Source organism: Ovis aries, chromosome 1, assembly GCF_016772045.2.
Source record: "Ovis aries strain OAR_USU_Benz2616 breed Rambouillet chromosome 1, ARS-UI_Ramb_v3.0, whole genome shotgun sequence".
In the NCBI taxonomy this organism is placed as follows: domain Eukaryota; kingdom Metazoa; phylum Chordata; class Mammalia; order Artiodactyla; family Bovidae; genus Ovis; species Ovis aries.
Genome location: NC_056054.1, coordinates 246,089,065 through 246,110,168, shown reverse-complemented (window position 1 = coordinate 246,110,168; position 21,104 = coordinate 246,089,065). Strand labels below are relative to the sequence as shown.

The 21,104-nt window shown below is 42.3% G+C and overlaps 1 protein-coding gene across 2 annotated transcripts in view; it reads right to left on the bottom strand.

The window, feature by feature from the left end:
- The window catches only part of SLC9A9 (solute carrier family 9 member A9), a 652,914-nt gene that overhangs the window by 240,039 nt on the left and 391,771 nt on the right, over positions 1–21,104 (bottom strand). For both annotated transcript variants that reach the window (XM_004003282.5, XM_042235926.2), the window contains exons 10-11: positions 13,713–13,826; positions 12,035–12,146 (exon numbers count right to left, since the gene is read on the bottom strand). In XM_004003282.5, the coding sequence (XP_004003331.2) occupies positions 12,035–12,146; positions 13,713–13,826 (226 nt within the window). The remainder of the gene's footprint in view (positions 1–12,034; positions 12,147–13,712; positions 13,827–21,104) is intronic.

Sequence of the window (21,104 nt, the reverse complement as noted above, 5' to 3'; positions counted from 1 at the left end):
CTAATCTTCTATTTAAAATGCAGTGGCTCATAACTTTTACTCTAAATTTATTTGGGAACTAAGTGAAGAATATGCTATTTTGACCAAATAATAGGAGATAACTATGGGACTGGCTGTAGTTTGAAGCTAGTTCTCAGATGTTCTCAGCTTGCCATATTCACACTTTTTCCCAGCATTTGAAGCTATATGAGGACTTAATGGAGAGCTTCCCTGGTGGCTCAGTGGTAAAGGACTCACTTGCCAATGTAGGAGATACAAGAGAGTTGGGTTTGATTCCTGGGTTGGGAAGATCCCCTGGAGAAGGAAATGGCAACCCACTCCTGTAGTCTTGCCTGGAGAATTCCATGGACAGAGGAGCCTGGAGGGCTACAGTCCATGCGGTGGCAAAGAGCTGGGCATGACTTAGCGACAGAGCACACATTTGGACTTAATGGAATATTCAGTTCATATGGGCCTACTGCGTTTGTCTACTTTGTCATTGCAATGTGGCACGTGGCTTTTATTAGTTAAGATGACTTTTTCTGTGACTGTGTGATAGACTGGTTAGAACATTTTCATGACTCCTCCCTCATTCCTTCCTATTTGAAGACCTCAGAAGACCTTCTCCACTTGCCCACTTGCCCACTCATGTCCGCCCCAGGCTTCAGTGAGAGAGCTGGGGACTTGGTGTGGTTCATCTTTTCTAGTGGAGAAAACAAATATCCTGAGCTTGTGCCCTGTGAACTGCTTAGTGGTCTTGTAGTGGCTGCAGTCCATGGGGTCGCTTAGTCTGACACGACTGAGTGACCTCACTTTCACTTTTCACTCATGCATTGGAGAAGGAAATGGCAACCCACTCCAGAGTTCTTGCCTGGAGAATCCCAGGGACGGGGAAGCCATCTATGGGGTTGCACAGAGTCGAACACGACTGAAGTGACTTAGCAGCAGTGGTAAGGAAGACAGTGGCCTAATTAATTGCACAAGGTACACCAAGAGCTGGAAGGAGATGTAGCTCAGGAACAGGGGAGGACATGGGTCTCTGGGGGAGGGGGCTTTGAAGAGGAAGCCTTGGCAAGGAATGCTTGATGCCATGATGATGTCATTCAGGTTGTCTTTCTCTGGAAGAATGAAAAAGGAAGAGACAAGAAGAGAAAAAGTCCTGCTGGAATTTCCCAGGCAGTCCGGTGCTTAGCACTCCATGCTTTCACTGTCTGGGCCTGGTTTGACCCCTGGTTGGGGAACTAAGATCCAGCGCACTAAGATCCAGTGCACCTCCCCTCCCCTTCAAAAAACAACGAAAACAGAGTCCTCTTGCTTAGAGAAGCCTCAGATTCTCAGACAACCCTTGCATATACGTTTACAGAAATCTTTTTTGTTTTTTGTTTTTTCCTAAGCTGAAGCTAAGCCTGATTCTTGATTCAAATCACTTGGCTCATATAAAAATCTTAGGGTTTTAAATGAGATCTAAAGTTTTTAATTGGAAACCAAAAACATCCCCCCAACACAAAGCAAGTGAAGATTTGAAAAACAGTCTCATATTAGTTACTTACAAGGAAGTAACTTTACATATTACTTACAAGGAAGTGTTAACAATGTCTACTGTTAGGAAGACTCAGTATTTTTCTTGGTGAAAAATACTTTCATTTAAAAAACAAATGGTTTTATTTGTGGATCTCTTTCCTTAAGTGTATTGTTGCTTGGCTTGCACCTGTAGAATCAGGCAAGCCTGGTCTGAGAGCTGCATATGGGGCGATTTTGGATTCCGAAGTTCCCAGTCTGATAGAACAGGAATGGAGAGTCCTTAAGTGGCATTTTTGGTGAAGTATACCATTTAAATTGTGTAGACACTGTTGTGTAGACACTGCAAGGAGATCCAACCGATCCATCCTAAAGGAAATCAGTCCTGAATATTCAATGGAAGGACTGATGCTGAAGCTGAACCTCCAAAACTTTGGCCACCTGCTGCTAAGAACTGACTCATTGGAAAAGACCCTGATGCTGCGAAAGATTGAAGGTGGGAGGAGAGGGGATGACAGAAGATGAGATGGTTGGACGGTATCACTGACTCTTTGGACATGAGTTTGAGTAAACTCTGGGTGTTGGTGATGGACAGGGAAGCCTGGCGTGCTGCAGTGCAGGGGCATGCAATGAGTCGGACATGACTGAGTGGTTGAACTGACTGAGTGACTGAGATACCGTTTTAAATTGTTCATTCATCTGCCTATTTATCTGTCACTTATTTGTAGAAGGCTACTCAGGTTCAAGTAGTGGGCTGGGTGCTGAGTGTACAGAGTGAACCCAATAGATAAGCATTTAGCTTCACAAAGCTCCCTGTCTAGAGGGGCATAGAGTGGGGTGAACCAAAAATCACAGTAGAATGAGATGGGTACTAGGAGAGGAGAAGTGTTGGGTGTTACAGAAACAGAGGTGAGGAACATCAACCCAGACAACTGGGCAAGGAGTATGTCAAGGCTGTATATTATCACTCTGCTTATTTAACTTATATGCAGAGTACATCATGCAAAAATGCCAGGCTGGATGAAGCACAAGCTGGAATCAAGATTTCCAGGAGAAATATCAACAACCTCAGATATGCAGATGACACCACCCTTATGGCAGAAAGCAAAGAGGATCTAAAGAGCCTCTTGATAAAGGTAAAAGAGGAGAGTGAAAGAGCTGGCTTAAAAAATTCAACACTCGAAAAACTAAGATCATGGCATCTGGTCCCATCACTTCATGGCAAATAGATGGGGAAATGTTGGAAACAGTGAGAGGCTTTATTTTCTTGGGCTCCAAAATCACTGCAGATGGTGACTGCAGCCATGAAATTAAAAGATGCTTGCTTCTTGGAAGACAAGCTGTGACAAACCTAGACAGCATATTAAAAAGCAGAGACATTACTTTGCCAACAAAGGTCCGTCCAGTCAAAGCTATGTTTTTCTAGTAGTCATGTACGGATGTGAGAGTTGGACCATGAAAAAGGCTGAGTATTGAAGAATTGATGTTTTTGAACTGTGGAATTGAAAAGACCCGAGTGTCCTTTGGACTGTAAGAAGATCAAACCTGTCAATCCTAAAGGAAATCAGTCCTGAATAATCATTGGAAGGACTGATGCTCAAGCTGAAACTCCAATACTTTGGCCACCTGATGCAAAAAGCTGACTCATTGGAAAAGACCCTGATGCTGGGAGGGATTGGGGGCAGGAGGAGAAGGGGACGACCAAGGATGAGATGGTTGAATGGCATCACTGACTCAATGTACATGAGTTTGAGCAAGTTCTGAGAGATGGTGAAGGACAAGGATGCCCAGCGTGCTGTAGTCCATGGGTTGCAAAGAGTCGGACTCGACTGAGTGACTGAACCACAAGAAGAGTTTTCCTACAGGAAGTGACGTCTAAGCCAAGATGTGAAGGATAAAACCAATTACTGAGTAAAAAGTGAAGGTGGTGGGTGTGGAAAGGGGTCAGGGCAAACCAAGAAACTGAGTAAATGGTGGGGGGTGGGGTTCGGGGAGTAGAGGTAGGAAAGATCTCCGCATGCTTGAGGAACTGGAGGAAATTCAGTAACTGGGTAAACATTGCTCTGCTGATAAGCCTGGCAAATGAAAAAAAAAGAAGCAAGACTGGCATCACAGAAGGGTCTAAAGCAAAAGTGAATAAGGTGGGGGGAATGTATTGAAGAGAGAGGTTCAGAACAGAAACCATGAACTGTGGTGATGTTCTGGGATGTGCTTCTCAGACCTTCACATGCACAGAAATTGCCTGGGAATCTTATCCGAAGGCAGACTTGGAATCAGCATTTCTAAAGAGATCCCCAGTGGTGTCATAGCGGCTGGTCCCAGGACCACAGCTTTGGGTTCAAAGGATCAAGAAAGCCTGGAAGTGCTCCTTTTATATGGTGGCTGGTAATTGTGTGGGACAGTCTGATGGATTAATATGGTTCCATTTATTTAGGTGGTTATAGAGAGAGAGTCTATATTTAACTTCTATGCAGAGTACATCATGAGAAACCCTGGGTTGGAAGAAGCACAAGCTGGAATCAACATTGCCAGAAAAAATATCAGTAACCTCAGATATACAGATGACACCACCCTTATGGCAGAAAGTGAAGAGGAACAAAGAAGCCTCTTGATGAAAGTGAAAGTGGAGAGTGAAAAAGTTGGCTTAAAGCTCAACATTCAGAAAAATAAGATCATGGCATCTTGTCCCATCACTTCATGGGAAATAGATGGGGAAACAGTGGAATCAGTGTCGGACTTTATTTTTTTGGGCTCCAAAATCACTGCAGATGACTGCAGCCATGAAATTAAAAGACGCTTACTCCTTAGAAGAAAAGTTATGACCAACCTAGACAGCATATCGAAAAGTAGAGACATTACTTTGCCAACAAAGCTGCTAAGCCGCTTCAGTCGTGTCCGACTCTGTGCGACCCCATAGATGACAGCCCACCAGGCTCCCCCGTCCCTGGGATTCTCCAGGCAAGAACACTGGAGTGGGTTGCCATTTCCTTCTCCAATGCATGCATGCATGCTAAGTCGCTTCAGTTGTGTCCGACTCTGTGCGACCCCATGGACAGCAGCCCTCCAGGCTCCTCTGTCCACAGGATTCTCCAGGCAAGTATACTGGAGTGGGTTGCCACTTCCTTCTCCAAGATAAAGACTGCTACTGCTGCTGCTGCTAAATCACTTCAGTCATGTCCGACTCTGTGCGACCCCATAGATGGCTAGGCACTGCTGAAACAATAACCTAGACTCTTCACTTACATATTTTTCTTTTCTGTAACTGAATGTCAAGAAGGGAAGGCCATTTTGGGGTCAAAGTCTCAGACTGGCTCTGACCACAGCCTGATCAGTAGCTCACCAAAAAGACATAGAAAAACGCTCACCAACACGTGGGCAGAGTTCTTAAGCTGTTCTATAGAACACTGGGGTTCTATACCGAGCACAGTGTTTTCCAAAACTTGAATAGTAATGGCAGTGTTTTCACTAGTAAGGGGGGAAGATAAATGCTAATGGGAAATTTTTCTTAATTTAAAGTTTTTCTTCCATGCCTTCCCCTTAGTTCTTTAGTGCCAGCAGCTATTTGGATGCTAATGAGTGCTGGTGGACAAGCAAATGAGCAACAAACAACATTAGCAGCAAAGCCGGGCCACACTTGGGGCTGTTGTCTTTATGGTTATGTAAACTCATGGATGAGGTTTTATGTTATATCCATATACTGCGATCGCATTTTCCAGGTTAAAACCCTTCCGAGTTCATGGGATAGGACACTTCAGGGTTACAGAGTCTCTTCAAAGTGCAATAGAAATGGATAAATTGGCGAATCATGTCTTCTGACACACTGCTGGGCTCTTTCAACCTGCCCGGATGACTCTGGGCTTCCCTTCTGTCCAGTTCGGCACAGCAACTCTGCATGAGCCTCCACAACCCACTAGCCTACAGTCCCTGGTGGTTCCAGTGGTTTCAGAAAGGCTGCCAGGGCTCAATTAGGCTTGGTATTTCCCCGCCTTCTAGCAATTCTTGGCTCTTATTTAGTTTTAAATTAAATAAAAATTGCAGCACACAGATTTGAATCAAAACAAGAGGCCTGATCTTTGTAATATGCACCATATCAATGGGAAAGCTAATTTGTGCAAAGCACATCTCGTCCTTTAATTTAAACCACAGAGGTTTGCATCTTCGGTTTCAAGTGAACTGAGTGCTAGGTGGGGCCGCCCACTCCAAGCATTAACTGGGGCTGTGCTGAGCACGACAGGAACAGTTTCGGGGAGAGGGGGGCAGGATGCTGAGCAGTCCTCTTAAGCCCTTTGTGCTGGGAGTCACACGATACAACAGAGCAGTGACGGACTCCTGGCCTTGAATTTAAAGAAGGTCTTAAAATGTCTCAGGGTAAACTTCCCCAGCTGACTCTGAGCTGCAACCTAGCTACCAAAAAAAAAACAACAACCAGAATTTGCATTATTAAAAGCTTCTCAAGACTGAGGAAGCAAAGAGACCACGCTCCTCCTGACCTTGAGACCGTTCCTCATTTTCAGGTTCTAAGGCTGCACGTGTGTGGACGCTGAGTCTATACAAAATAAACTGGGTAGGGACTGGGCTTCCCAAGGTGGCTCAGTGGTAAAGAACCTGCCTGCCAGTGCAGGAGATATGAGAGACACAAGTTCAATCCCTGGGTCGGGAAATCCCCTGGAAGAGGAAACGGCAAACCACTCCAGTATTCTTGCCTGGAGAATCCCATGGACAGAGGAGCCTGGTGGGCTACAGGCCAAGGGCTCGCAAAGAGTTGGACATGACTGAAGCGACTTAGCACAGGGCCTGTGCTAGGTGAGAAATTCAGCCTGGGTCCTGACAGTGGCTTTGCTCACTTTAACTGGCTCTAGAAGCCAAAGGTGGAGTATTGAGGGGAGAGGGCAGAGGGTGGTGGAGTGGTAGTATGGTCATCATCCAGGAACAATGTGAGGTTTCCCCCCAAACATTGCTGAAACCCCACCATCTACGAAGCTCCGTGCCTTACTTCAGTGCTCACTGCAGGCCCTGTGCGAAGACCATCCCCCCACCCCCCTCCCCAACCGGGAGGTAAGTAATGAGCCCAGGATCCCTCTGCAAACTCTCATCCTCAGGTGCCTCCAAAATGGACATAGGAGCTGATTCAGGTTTATGGGGCCTGAAACTTATACATTTGGGACCCTCTTTAAGAAAAAAGAGACAGAAATATCTTTAACAGATTTTATATACCATCAGAACACACTGCTAGGGCTCATCTCAGGGTCTTGGAACAGGGACCTGGGGAGCTTCAAACTGAAGCTTCTTTAACTTTACAAGTGAATCCACTTCTACTTCTAAAGCATCACCAGCCCTCTTCCTGCCCAGTGCCAAAAAGTCATGTACAAGGGGAGAGTAAAGATGATGGAGGAAAGGCTTTGTCACATAGCAGGTGTAATTGACTAAGACAGAAATTCTGGCTCTTATTTGATTGGCCTTTGAACCATCTGTGCTGCAAGGGCTTAGTGAACCTTGGCCCAAAGCCAAGTTCTCTCTCTGAAACTGCAAGCCGCTTTAAGGGCAGGGTTCTCAGCTTGGTCTCCGTTCACCCAAACACTTACCTAAGCGAGCCTGTAAGGAAATGTCTGTGAAATGAGAAGCTGGGTGATGACAGAGGGGCTGTGTAAATAAATTCACCCTTCCTGGGTCAGGAAGATACCCTGGAGAAAGAAATGGCTATCCACTCCAGTATTCTTGCCTGGAGAATCCCATGGATGGAGGAGCCTGGTAGACTACAGTCCACGTGGTCGCAAACAGTTGACACAACTGTGCGACTTCACTTTCACTTTCACCCATTTTAGATAGAGGGTTATTGTCATTTACTTTCTTCTAAGGACTCTGAAAAATGTTTTGAGCTGTGTAAAGAGAGGCTCCATTTTCATTTCTCAGTGAGGCAAGGACAACTAGGTCCCACCAGCGAGCTTCAAAGTTTCCTTCTCACTGGATGATCAAAACCCCTCTGGACATAATTAAGAACATTAAACTACATTATAATGAAAATATTCTTTAAGAGGGTCGGTTGTTTTTCTGATCTCAGCAGCTGTGGTGTCCACATACCCAGAAAAGGCTAGACTGTGTGTATTTGATCTGCTTTTTCACCTCCTCCTCTGGCTTGCATTACCTTAAGTTTACCTTTTAAATTCTTTATTTCCCAGCAAATACATTGAAAACTTTAGGTACTGAGTGAGGTGTGGAATATGAGGTATGGAATATCAGGATTTATGCAGAAAATCAAAGCCTAGTCTGGAGCATTCTCTTTTGAAGAAAACTGTTGCCCTCCACATCGTGAACTCCCTTGATCCTTCCTACATTCTGATGGGGATCAGTGGGTGCAGTGTAGAACGGAGCCTATGGCTGGGGGAAGGGGGTCACCCACATGTGTGGCTTACTGTGAACTGGATGCTGGAGTTTGCCTGGGCTAGGAAGGGCACGGCTTTGATTTAACTTCTGTTCTCATGACCTTGAGGGTAAATCTGAAGTCCTGTCAAGGCAGAGAAGGATCTAAATTCAAAGTCCGGAGGCCCAGGTTTAAGTCTCAATTTCATCTCTTAACTAGTTGCCAGGATTTGAGCAAGATACTCCAAAGTTCTCCATGTCTTTCTTTCCTTCTCTCTTTTAATCCACAGAAAGAGACCAATGCCTAGCCTATCTTGCTCTGGAGATGAGTCTCAAAACATTACCCACAAAAGGTCTTAGAAAGGTACAGAGTGACTTTAGAGTTGACCATCTATGATTCAATTACATAACCATGTAACGTAGCAATTTCCTCATTTTAAAGCTAAGAAGACAGCTTTTTAGTGGAAAAGTCAATGTTCTTAATAATAGGAACTGGCAGATGGGTATTCCCCTAATTAAACTATTAATGCCAATTCCATTAATGTGATGGAGTTATAGTTTTTCTTCTAGAGGATGAAAGTGTTTTAGAACAAGGCCAGGTAGTAGCTGTTTTCAGTTCAGTTCAGTTCAGTTCAGTTCAGTCACTCAGTCATGTCGGACTCTTTGCAACCCCATGAATCGCAGCACGCCAGGCCTCCCTGTTCATCACCATCTCCCGGAGTTCACTCAGACTCACGTCCATCGTGATGCCATCCAGCCATCTCATCCTCGGTCGTCCCCTTCTCCCAGCATCCCTCCCAGCATCAGAGTCTTTTCCAATGAGTCAACTCTTTGCATGAGGTGGCCAAAGTACTGGAGTTTCAGCTTTAGCATCATTCTTTCCAAAGAAATCCCAGGGTTGATCTCCTTCAGAGTGGACTGGTTGAGGTTTTGTAAATCATATAGTTTCTACTGCAACATACAATTCTGCCCTTGTAGAGTAAAGATGGGGCTTCCCTGATGGTGCTAGTGGTAAAGGACCTACCTGCCAATGCAGGAGACATAAAAGGTGTGGGTTGGAAGATCCCTGGAGGAGGGCAGGGCAACCCACTCCAGTATTCTTGCCTGGAGAATCCCATGGACAGAGGAGTCCTGTGGACTACAGCCCATGGGGTCACAGAGTCCAACACGACTGAAGCGACTTTGCACAGCGTGCACAGCATAAAGGCAGCCCAGGCAGTATTATATAAAGAGAGGAAGAGCTATGTTTCAACTTTATTCACAAAATTCATGCGGGCTAGATTTGGTTCAAAGGCCCTAGTTCGCTGACTCCCCACTTTAGAATATCATAAAGGTAGCATCAAGTTCTGAGCTTCCTCACATCCCCTGGCCATACATACCATACTGCTGGCCTCAGATTTTAATGCAGCTCCAATTTGACAGCTAAGCAAACACAGAAGATGCCAAATCCAGAAAACCAGCAAGCCGCGAGGTTATTTGGGCAGACATTTCACATCCCAAGACAGCTATTTAAACCTTGCACTTTTCTCAAAATCTTCTTTGTAAAATAAAGCATTGTTTAAAATATAATATCCCAGTTTTAAAAATAAACCACAATTCTCCAGAGTGAAGCTACTGATATTTTGATGGAAATGAAGGACTCCTAGAAATGCTTTACAAAAATGCACCCCAGTGCCAACGTCTTTACGTGATCCAATCTGCGTTTTGCTGTCCCAATATAAGAGTTAATCATTACCAAAGTTCATCACTGCTTTAAATTAAAGATCACCTACTGGTACACTCTGTATGACTCTCTCTCTTGGGCACGCCACACCGGCATATCTGGAAATGTAGGGAAGTACCATCAGAGGCCTACAGGAGGACATTTTTAAACTCTGGACCTCCATTTGCCTGCACTTGATTGAATGACTCATTGTCAGCCTGGGAGCTGCCACCCTTTACTGTGCGGAACAGGCTAGGAGGGAAGCGAAGGTGAAACAAGCCTTCTATTCCTAGTTGCTGTTCATTCACTAAGTTGTGTCCAGCTCTTTGTAAACCCATGGACCGTAGCCCACCAAGCTCCTCTGTCCGTGGGGTTTTCCAGGCAAGAATGCCGGAGAGAGTTGCCACTTCCTTTTCTAGGAGATCTTCCTGACCCCAAGGATTGAACCTGTGTCTCGTGAATTGCAAGCAGATTCTTTACCGCCAAGCCACCGGGGAAGCCCTTATTCCTACTTCTAAAAATGTGGATTTGTTGGGTTTTGAGGTGAAGTTTCACAGACCTTGGCTTAGGAATGATTTCATCCTCAGCCAAGTTACTTAAACTTTTTTTGAGATTCTGAACCTCATTTTTTCCATCTAGAAAATGGATTAATATCTGCTTCATAGGATTAATTTGGGCTTTCCTTGTTCAGCTGGTTAAGAATCTGCCTGCAATGCAGAAGACCTGCGTTCGATCTCTGGGTTGGGAAAATGCCCTGGAGAAGGTAAAGTCTACCTACTCCAGTATTCTGGCCTGGAGAATTCCATGGACTTATACGGCTCAGAGGTTAAAGCATCTGCCTGGAATGCTGGAGACCTGGGTTTGATCCCTGGGTCGGGAAGATCCCCTGGAGAAGGAAATGGCAACCCACTCCAGTACTCTTGCCTGGAGAATCCCATGAAGGGAGGAGCCTGGTGGGCTACAGTCCATGGGGTTGCAAAGAGTCGCACACAACTGAGCAACTTCACTTCACTTCACTTCATATAGTCCATGAGGTTGCAAAGAGTTGGACGCAACTGAGCAACTTTAACTTTCACTTCACTAGGATTGATTTATAATGAGAGGCAAAGCAAAAGGCAATGGCAACCCACACCAGTACTCTTGCCTGGAAAATCCCACGGACAGAGGAGCCTGGTAGGCTGCAGTCCATGGGGTCGCAATGAGTTGGACACGACTGAGTGACTTCATTTTGACTTTTCACTTTCATGCATTGGAGAAGGAAATGGCAACCCACTCCAGTGTTCTTGCCTGGAGAATCCCCGGGACGGGGGAGCCTGGTGGGCTGCTGTCTGTGGGGTCACACAGAGTCGGACACGACTGAAGCAACTTAGCAGCAGCAGCATATATGCAGTAAATGCTAGTTTTTCTCACCTTTTCCATATTCTCCTGTATACCCCATATTTTGTTTGCTCTATTGTGAAGCTTTGTTTTACTCTCATGTATCTTCCAGTGAACTGCCTCCGACTGTAATATAAGTGTACAAGTGCATAGAAGGCATGTAAGGGGAAAAGTCTCCAAATAAGAAAAGGCTGATGGTAGGAAAATTAATTGAACGTAAAGAAACACAGTCCCCAGAGCAGTTCAGGGTCAGCAAGTTCATTTTGTTTTCTTTGGGAAAAAGGGGACTTCAGGTTATGGTTTGAGAATAGAGACTTTGTTGGTTTCATCCACCTGTGTGTAGGACAGCTCTTGGTATTTGGTGGAATTGCTATTAACGCTTTTCTCAACTAATAGCTGATCATACTTGGATGTGATTTGCTTCTGTACTAACCATGAAAACTTCCTGGAGCTTTGCATAGGGAAGCAGCAAGGTTTCTAAGGAGAAGGAGCCATAACTTTGGACAGAAACAGCACCACTTACACACTATTTATCTGTAAGTCTGCATTTTGTGAAACAATTATGCAAATTCCTCCAACTGAAAATTGATCTGAAATAGGTCAGGAAAGGGCTTCCGTGGTGGCTCAGTTAAGGAATCTGCCTGCAGTGAAGGGGAGCTGGGTTTGATTCCTGGGTTGGAAAGATTCCCTGGGGGAGGGCATGGCAACTTACTCCAGTATTCTTGCCTGGAGAATCCCCATGGACAGAGGAGCCTGGCGGGCTGTGGTCCATGTGGTCCCAAAGAGTCGGACACAACTGAGTGAGCACAGGTCAGGGAAAAGTTCAGTGGCTATTCTAGGCCAGATTCTGGCCAGTTTCGGGCAGATATTGAAACTCGTGGCTATCTTAACCATATTCTCTTTAATTTCATTTTCTTTCTGGAAAGAAATGCCATTGTTGCACAGAATGTATGGATAGCAGCATGAAAGTAGGTACAATGGGGTAAAGAGAAGTTACGCTTCCCCAAGAAGTCTCTAAGTATAATGTATAGTGTACACGGTTTTCAAGTACAAGGAAAAAATATGAGAGAAGAGTCGCATGAACACACAAAATTCACATACCTGAAAACATCATCATGTGTTGAAAGTTCCAGGGGATCGTGTGTTTCCGGCCTAGATTCAGGAGGAAGGAGAGGGGATATATGTTGCAGGCTCTGGCTACAAAAATTGCTACCTGTGGATAAACGCAAGGAAACATTGAGGAAAATGTTGTTGCAATAAGTGTGATAGTCCTTGGGCTTTAAATATTATGTCCTTAAGCTTCTCTATATTATGACCCAGAAAATAGGAACAAACATGTAGATACATGTATGTCTAAACCGCTTCCAAAATTCATCTTTCAATGTCAGTTCCTTTCCAGAAATAATAGAGGTCTTCTTTGAACATATACTCGGTTTAAAATTGTTAATCCAATACCATTTCAATCACTGTAAATTTTCTCATCACATTTATGTGGCTGATAACTGACTCTATGCTCAATTCTGCTGCAAAATGTGAGGCAGAGACCATTCCGAGGCTGTGCCATTATCCTCTCAAGCAGCACTTGAGAAAGGATAAATGTGCTTTGGCTCACGATTATCATCTTACTTTCCATCAGTTTATACTCTCTAAATCTAGCAAGCTTCACTTATTTTTTTTTTCTTTTAGTGAATTTAATTTCGAGAGGAATTGCCTGTCTAAATGTATAAAACAACTTCTGCTTTAAGAGGCATTTCACTAAAATCCAAGCTATACAGGTTAAAAAATCTATGAAAATACTGGTGGTACTCATCTGTCCCCTTTTGACATCTTGGACATCTTCCCTGATTGTCTGTGCTAGTCTGTCCTCAAATGGTAGGAGTTACTTGGGAAAGAGGGAGCGTGCTTCTAAGACTTGGATGGAATTTGAAAATTCACTTCTCTGCTCAGTGAAAAGAGAACAAGAGGCCAGGGCTGGTGCCTAGTTGGACCAGGGCTTCCAGAGAGGAGATGGCTCTCTTGGCTGTTAGGATCGTCTACCTGTGATCCCAGAGGGCATCTTGTCCATTTTCCAACCAGGAACAAGGATAACAGCCGCTGACTATCCCTGGGAACATCCACAGTGGCTCAGTATCTTTTCTGATAGACATCCCTTTCCTCTGGGAATGCTTAGATCCCAGACCTAGAGCAAGAAAAGCCCCCTGCATTAAAAGTGAGGTCTTGACTTTACCTGTTCTTTTACTTACAGGAAAGAGGCTGTCTTATTAAACTTACATGTGCACAATGCTTAAGATAGTGAAAGCACATCCATCATGGTAATTTGACTTGATCTTTACTTTGTCTATCCTTTTTACAAAGTCTTCACTGGAAAAAAGATTTTACCATCTTTCAGTGAAAGTATTTCTAAAGTTCTATGGCCTGGCTGTTTTCTGATACATTCTAACGCAGATTAAACATAAAAAAAATGGGTTGACATAATTTTTATGTAAATGATTCATAACATATTTTAAACATATTTTGAATATTCAAAAAATGTCATCCTCTTTCAGTTTTTTTCCCTTTATTTTCCTCAGCAATTTTCAAACTTTATATCTTGAACCACAGACATTTAATAAAGGCCCCAATATTTCTTAGGATGCTTTTCTCCTCTAACTCAAATTACTTACATGTTTTGAATTTGAACTTTGCAGTAAATCTGAGGAAAATGAACAATTTAAAAGAATAATCCCTAAAGTTAAGTAGTTTGTTTTCTTCTCCCTGTGTTCAGTATTTCAAAGGATACAAAAGCTCCAAGTATGAAAAGAGCATTGAAGATGTGATTCTGGAACGTGAACAGTGCCAGGCCCATGTAACAGAAGATGACATTCTCAGCCAAGAAGTTCATAAATTCAAACAACTGGAAACAAAACAGAGAACAAAAGCCATGAATTATGACTCAGCTTTGAGTGCATTTAATTTCCTGTGGCTGTGTTTGGTGACTAGATGGTCCTCCTGTATCTGGGAAGGCCATCCTTAGGCTCAGCCTCCAGAGAGGCACAGGGGACCTGCCCATACTGGCCAGGACTCTACCCTGGCTCTCTGCCCAGGGACAGATGCCACATCCATGTCAACATCTCAGCCTCCTTTCCAACTGCAAGGCTGTCAGTGATATCCCAGGGTGAGATTTACCAGCATGATCCTCAATGGCACAATTCCTACCGGGATGATAGAACAGTCCCTCTTACAGAAAACGAAACTATGTGATTTGGTTAATGCGCCCTGTAGTGAACCATGCAAGAATGTTCTAGACCCTTCTGTACATCACCCAGAAAGTGCACTTGAGTTCTCAGACCCTGGAAGAATTAAATTAAAAAAAAAAAAAAGCTTTAGCTAAATTATCTTCCTCAGGCAGGCAAGAGAGACAAACTTGGAGAACTTAGAAACTTGTGGTAAGGATGAATGTCAACTATATTTCAGCATTAGAATGATCAGGATCAGTATCATATTTCAAACTTCAGACAATGAGACTCATTAAATTGACTGATGTAGGTATATCCATTAAATGTCTACAATTTCTAGCCGGTAAAAAGAAAATGATTAATCCCAGGGATCAGTTTATTCAGCAAGAACACAATAGATACATCAAATTACAGTCAGAGGGATAGAGTAATAACATGTTATGCTGAGGGATGCTCCCAAGAGTTATTCTTAGACCATTAACTAAACAATTTAAGTTGAACATGAAAAACATTCTCCAACTTCCAGGTTAGAAGTGAAAGGGAAATATGTCCAGGGGCTACAGCAAAGGCAGATTTGGAAGAGACATTAGTTTATGTTCCAGGCTTTTCATTTGGAAGTTTCTGAAACTTCCTTCCCAGACCTACATAAATCACCATGTGAGGTAAACGTCTCTGGAGGCATTTCTCTTGACTTTTTAAGGACTCATTATTTTTTCATGTAATGTATTTACAGCCCCACAAATAATGCCCAATACCTGTTCACTGACAGTTGACAGAAAGAAAGCAGAATCTTGTCAGACACATTATTTAAAACCAGTAATAGAAAGAATGGATTAAAAAGACACAGCTCTTTCGGTACAGGATGGTCTTTCTGCAGCAGTTCAGTTCAGTTCAGTTCAGTCACTGAGTCATGTCCGACTCTTTGCGATCCCATGAACTGCAGCACGCCAGGCCTCCCTGTCCATCACCAACTCCCAGAGTTTACTCAGACTCACGTCCATCGAGTCAGTGATGCCATCCAGCCATCTCATCCTCTGTCGTCCCCTTCTCCTGCTCCCAATCCCTCCCAGCATCAGAGTCTTTTCCAATGAGTCAACCCTTCGCATGAGGTGGCCAAAGTACTGGAGTTTCAGTTTTAGCATCATTCCTTCCAAAGAAATCCCAGGGCTGATCTCCTTCAGAATGGACTGGTTGGATCTCCTTGCAGTCCAAGGGACTCTCAAGAGTCTTCTCCAACACCACAGTTTAAAAGCATCAATTCTTCGACACTCAGCCTTCTTCACAGTCCAACTCTCACATCCATACATGACCACAGGAAAAACCATAGTCTTGACTAGACGGACCTTAGTCAGCAAAGTAATGTCTTCGCTTTTGAATATGCTATCTAGGTTGGTCGTAGTGATCATCAATTATCCTGAGCACTCACTTTACATTCTAGGCCAGCCCATCTAAACAAACACTGTAACCCAAATAGCCACAGACAATGTGAAAATACGAGGGGAAATACAGGAGATGGGGGATACTTTTCTATTTCATTATATCTTTACTTTTTCAAAAAGTGAGATTTGCCTATGTGCCATAACACGCCAGGGTGCTGTAACAAAATACTAGGGACTGGGTGATTTGAACAACAGAAATTCATTTCTCATAGTTCTGGAGGCTGGAAATTCTAAGATCCAAGTGCTGGGCAATTTGGTTCTGGTGAAGGCCCTCTTGATGGCGTGCAAACAGCAACCTACTTGCTGTGTCCTCACATGGCAGAGAGAAAGGGAGAACTTCCTTCTACTGTTTCACCTTCTGAAGGTACTCATCCCATTTATGAGCACTCCACCCTCATGACCTAATTACCTCCCAAAAGCCCACCTCTAAGTGCCATCACACTGAGGATTAGGGCTTAAACAAATGAATTTGTTAGGGGGAAGATGGGGGAAGATATTCAGTCCAGAGAGACTACCCAGTTTTTGACATTAATAATCACATTGCTGTTATTATTCAGTTGTTAAGTTGTGTACAACTCTTTGTGATCCCATGAACTGCAGCACACCAGGCTTCCCTGTCCTTCACTATCTCCCTGAGTTTGCTCAAACTCATGTCCACTGAGTTGGTGATGCTATCCAACCATCTCATCCTCTGTCACCACCTTCTCCTCCTGCCTTCAAACTTTCCCAGCATCAGGGTCTTTTCCAATGAGTAGGCTCTTTGCACCAGGTGACCAAAGTATTGGAGCTTCAACTTCAGCAACTGTCCTTCCAATGAATATTCAGAGTTGTTTTTTAGGATTGACTGGTTTGATATCCTTCTGTCCAAGGGACTCTCAAGAGTTTTCTCTAGCACGACAATTCAAAAGCATCAGTTCGTTGATGCTCAGCCTTCATTATGGTCCAACTCTCACATCCAAACATTACTACTGGAAAAACCATAGCTTTGACTATATGGACCTTTGTTGGCAAAGTGATGTCTCTACTTTTTAATGCACTGTCTAGGTTTGTCATAGCTTTAATAACCTCATATCAAGGTTAAACGCATAGGTCCTTCCCTTCTTGGGTCCCCATCCTAAATGTATTTTACTCTAGAGAGGACATTTGCCGACTAGGATCCATTCAGCCTCTTAGCGGTCGTACCCCAATTTTGTCTCTGGGGTCCACTTCTTCCCCCATTTTCAGACCAGTGTGTTTGGTTCAAAAATGTGTGTGATGAATTCAGCTGTTATTAGCTGGAGTTAGGACTTCTGAATGTGAGACATTAAAAAAAAAAGTAAGTTAAAGAAACAAAAAATATGTTTGTATATGGATGAATCCATCAAGTGTATTAACATACACATGTACACACAGCTTGTTCACTTTACAGACATTTGACGTTTGTATTAATTTTTTACTACAAACATGTTACTTTCAGAATTTAAAAAAACTGAATTAAACTACAAGAAAGAAAAACAAATATCGAAGTAATATATTAATACATATATATGGAATCTAGAAAAAATGGTATTGATGAACTTACTTGCAGGACCAGAATAGACACAGAGGAGAGACTTGTAGACACAGTGGCAGAAAGAAAGGGTGGGACACACTGAGAGTATTGACAGACATACACTGCCACGTGTAAAAGAGACAGCTAGTGGGAAGCCGCTGTGTAACACAGGGCGCTCAGTTCAGTGCTCTGTGATGACCTAGATGGGTAGACGGAAGGGGTGGGGGGGAGGCTTCAGAGGGAGGGGATATACGTATCCTTGCAGCTGATTCACGCTCTTGTATGGAAGAAACTCACACAACACTATAAAGCTATTGTCCTTCAATTAAAAATGAAAATTTAAAAAATAGAGTAGAAAAAAGGTATTTCCCCAATATTTTCTTTCTTTAGCCTTGCTTTCGCAGCAACTCTTCATCTTTTTGGTTTTAGGAAATTATTAAGCATCCTTATCTGTGTGCGTCCTCAGTCACTCAGCTGTGTCTGATTCTTTTGTGACCGTATTGACTGTAGCCCGCCAGACTCCTCTGGCTGTGGGATCCTTCAGGCAAGAATACTGGAGTGGGCAGTCCTTCCCTTCTCCAGGGGATCTTCCTGACCCAGAAATTGAACCCGTGTCTCCTGCATTGGAAGGAGGATTCTTTACACTGAGCCACCAGGGCAGTCATCATGTAAAATGCTACATAAATCTAACTGTATTTTTATATAATTTACTTTCATTAGCTCAATAGTATTTATAAGTTTCTTTCCATGGCAATAAATTTGAATCTACTAAACAATTTTTAATGGCAGCATTATCTCTTTGTATCTTCATATCAAATTTTATTTCACTGTGTCCATTATTACCCATTATTAGACATTTGGTTGTTTCAGATTTTCCCCTTAAAAACAAAACTGTACTGAGCATCTTTATACAAACCTCTCTCCTCAGCTGAGTGACTATTCCTTAGGTGAAATATCCAGATATGGGCTACTTCTGTCAAAGGACATACATTAATTTTACTTTATCAACATACTACCAGTCTGCCTATCAGAAAGATTATACCAATTTTCATCTCTAACAATGGTGTGGAGGCTGTGTTTTCCTCATATCCTTGCCAAAATTAATTTTTATCAGTTAAAAAAAAAAACCTTTGACAATCTGATAGACTCATTTTAAATTGTAGCTGGTTGTTAGAATTTTAAAAAAGATTCCCTTCAAAGCAAGGCGGTAGCACTGATTAGCACTCCTTTGTCTATTTATATCATGTAGCAAAATTCCTTTGAATGAATAGGCTTAATAATAACTTCCTTCTTGGGGCACTTAATGAAAATGTGTGGGCAAATTCAACTTTGTGTTTCACGGGCAAAACTCTCCTGAAGACATGTTTCAGAAGGAGAATCTACATTAAGTTCCACTGCAGGGGTCCCCAACCTTCGGGATCTAGAGCCTGTTGATCTAAGGTGGAGCTGATATAATACAAATAGAGATAAATTGCACAATAAATGTAATGCGCTTGAATTATCGCAAAACTATCTCCCATCCTCTGGTCCATGGAAAACTTGTCTTCCACAAAACTGGCCCTCTGTGCCAAAAAGACTGCTGGCTAAGCTGACAGAAGCAACCAATTTGGTTGTTAAACCTTCATTGCCCCAGTCTGGCCCAGAGCAGTCAATTACCCAGGAAATAGATTTATTGGTCAATTTTGAAAAAATAAAGAACAAACTCTACCCCAGAACCAATAAGAGTAGTAACAATAATAACAACAAATGTCAAAATAGTTGATACAGTATTCAATATGAATAACCTTGAATCTACTTCCTTCCCACTCAGGGTCAATGAAAAATAACTTGAATTAACATTTTATTTATCTAGTACAGTAAACAACATTTATTTTATTTCCACTAATTCACAGTTAGCATTTGGTGGAGACTCAGGTTTAAAATAATATTTGCCTGGGAAAAGCTTTTCTTCAGGAAAAAGAAGCAAGTTAATAGTGCAAACAAGACTAGGGGAATATTTAAACTGTATAAGAGGACAATCTATCTTTAAAAGCTCTAAAACTTCATGGTAACCACTCCTATGTTAATTAAGCAACATAATATGGTCAGCAAATCATGTTTTTTACAGACTTCTTTGATACTATGCTTTTCATTTGGTGTTATTTATTGTAATTACTAGAAAGTAAGAAAAAAAATCATATCTGTTTTATTTATTTATCTTGAATTGATATTGACTATATTATAGATTTTACATATGATCATTTTTCAAGTATTACTATAACCTTTTACACAAAGAATCTTCCAGAACTTGAATTCTTTTGGATCAAAAAAATCATATCAACTCTAAACATGAAAGCAAGGGAAGGAAAACCTGGTGCCATGGTGAAGCATTTCTTTTTTATTATATATCTGTTTTATAAAATATGTTTATTATTAATTCTGATTGATTCTTTCTCTGAATAGTGAAAGAATGAAACTATTATATTACTCTGGTTCATGTGCAGAAATATTACAGCAGTTCACTACACCCAGATTAACTAACACTAATTAAATTCACATAGACTCCTCAACATGGCCTCTATCTGACTTAGTAAAGTTTGGCCCAACATACTGACTTTCATCTACTTGTCCAAGTAGTGCACTGAAATTAATTTTAATTTGGATGTTAAGAACCTACAAAACTGTTAAAAAAAAAAGTGAAAGTAAAGAAAGAACTAAATGCATTCTTTTATTTCTTCCATAATTTTGTCCTGGGATTAATTTTTTTGTTTGTTAATAAAATTTGCCTTTATTTTTAACTGGGAGCCTTCTTTAGAGAATACCTCAGATTTCATTTTTTATCAGTTACTGGGTATATCTACAACTATTCTGAACAAACTGGACTGTGTGTGTGTTCAGTTGCTTCAGTGGTGTCCAACTCTTTGTAACCCTATGGACTGTAGCCCACCAGGCTCCTCTGTTCATGGGATTCTCCAGGCAAGAATACTGGAGTGGGTTGCCATACCCTCCTCCAGGGGATCTTCCCGACCTGGGGATTGAACTCACATCTGCCTGTGTCTCTTTCATTGTAGGCAGATTCTGTACCCACTGAGACGCAAGAAGCCAACTAGAGTACCAATAAACAATTTCATTACTATATTGGGGGGGTTTGCAAACAAACATTATAATATATTCTGTTAGAATTATAAACTTTTGCTCCTGGGATTATAATACTTGCTTGGTCCTAAATCCTGAGGGAATCTGTTCAAGATGAACCCAATAAATCCTATGGGGTCTAGAGGTAAGCATAGGAGATGAATTGTGCTGAAGACCTGTGGTCTTTACCACCAGGACAGAAGCTTTCTTGCCAGTCAAGATCATGGTACCCAGAGTGAAGCCTCTCCTTACGAAGCCAAAGCTTTATAAGTACAAGATTTACAAATAAGTACAAGTGCAATCTTTTGAGGTCCTTTTCTAGATTTAGGACATTGTAATAGTATCAGTGGGCTTCCCTGGTGGCTCAGTGGTAAAGAATTGCCAGTGCAGAAGACATGGGTTTGATCCCTGGGTCAGGAAGATCCTCTGGAGAAGGAAAAGGCAACCCCCTCCAGTATTCTTGCCTGGGGAAACCCACGGACAGAAGAGCTGGCAGGTTATAGTCCATGGGGTTGCAGAAGAGTTGGGCATGACATAACAACTAAATAACAACAACAAAATAGTATCAGTATTATTGTTATAAAATAGTAATAATACAAATGGGACTCACTTTTTAGGATTTGTGCTAAGGAATGTGTTAAAGGCTTTCAAAAAAATTTAACAATTCACATTATTATAATAAGAAAACTCATAAATTGATACTATTATTTCTATTTTACAGTTGGGACAACTGCGCTTGACCATATTAATGCATTTGTCCACATAAAACACAATAAAGGGAAGAACTGAGCTGTCCTGAGTTCTATCCAAAGTCCACACCCCCTCTGCCAGACTACACTGCCTCTCCACTAGACAAGATCCAGGTTCAGGGA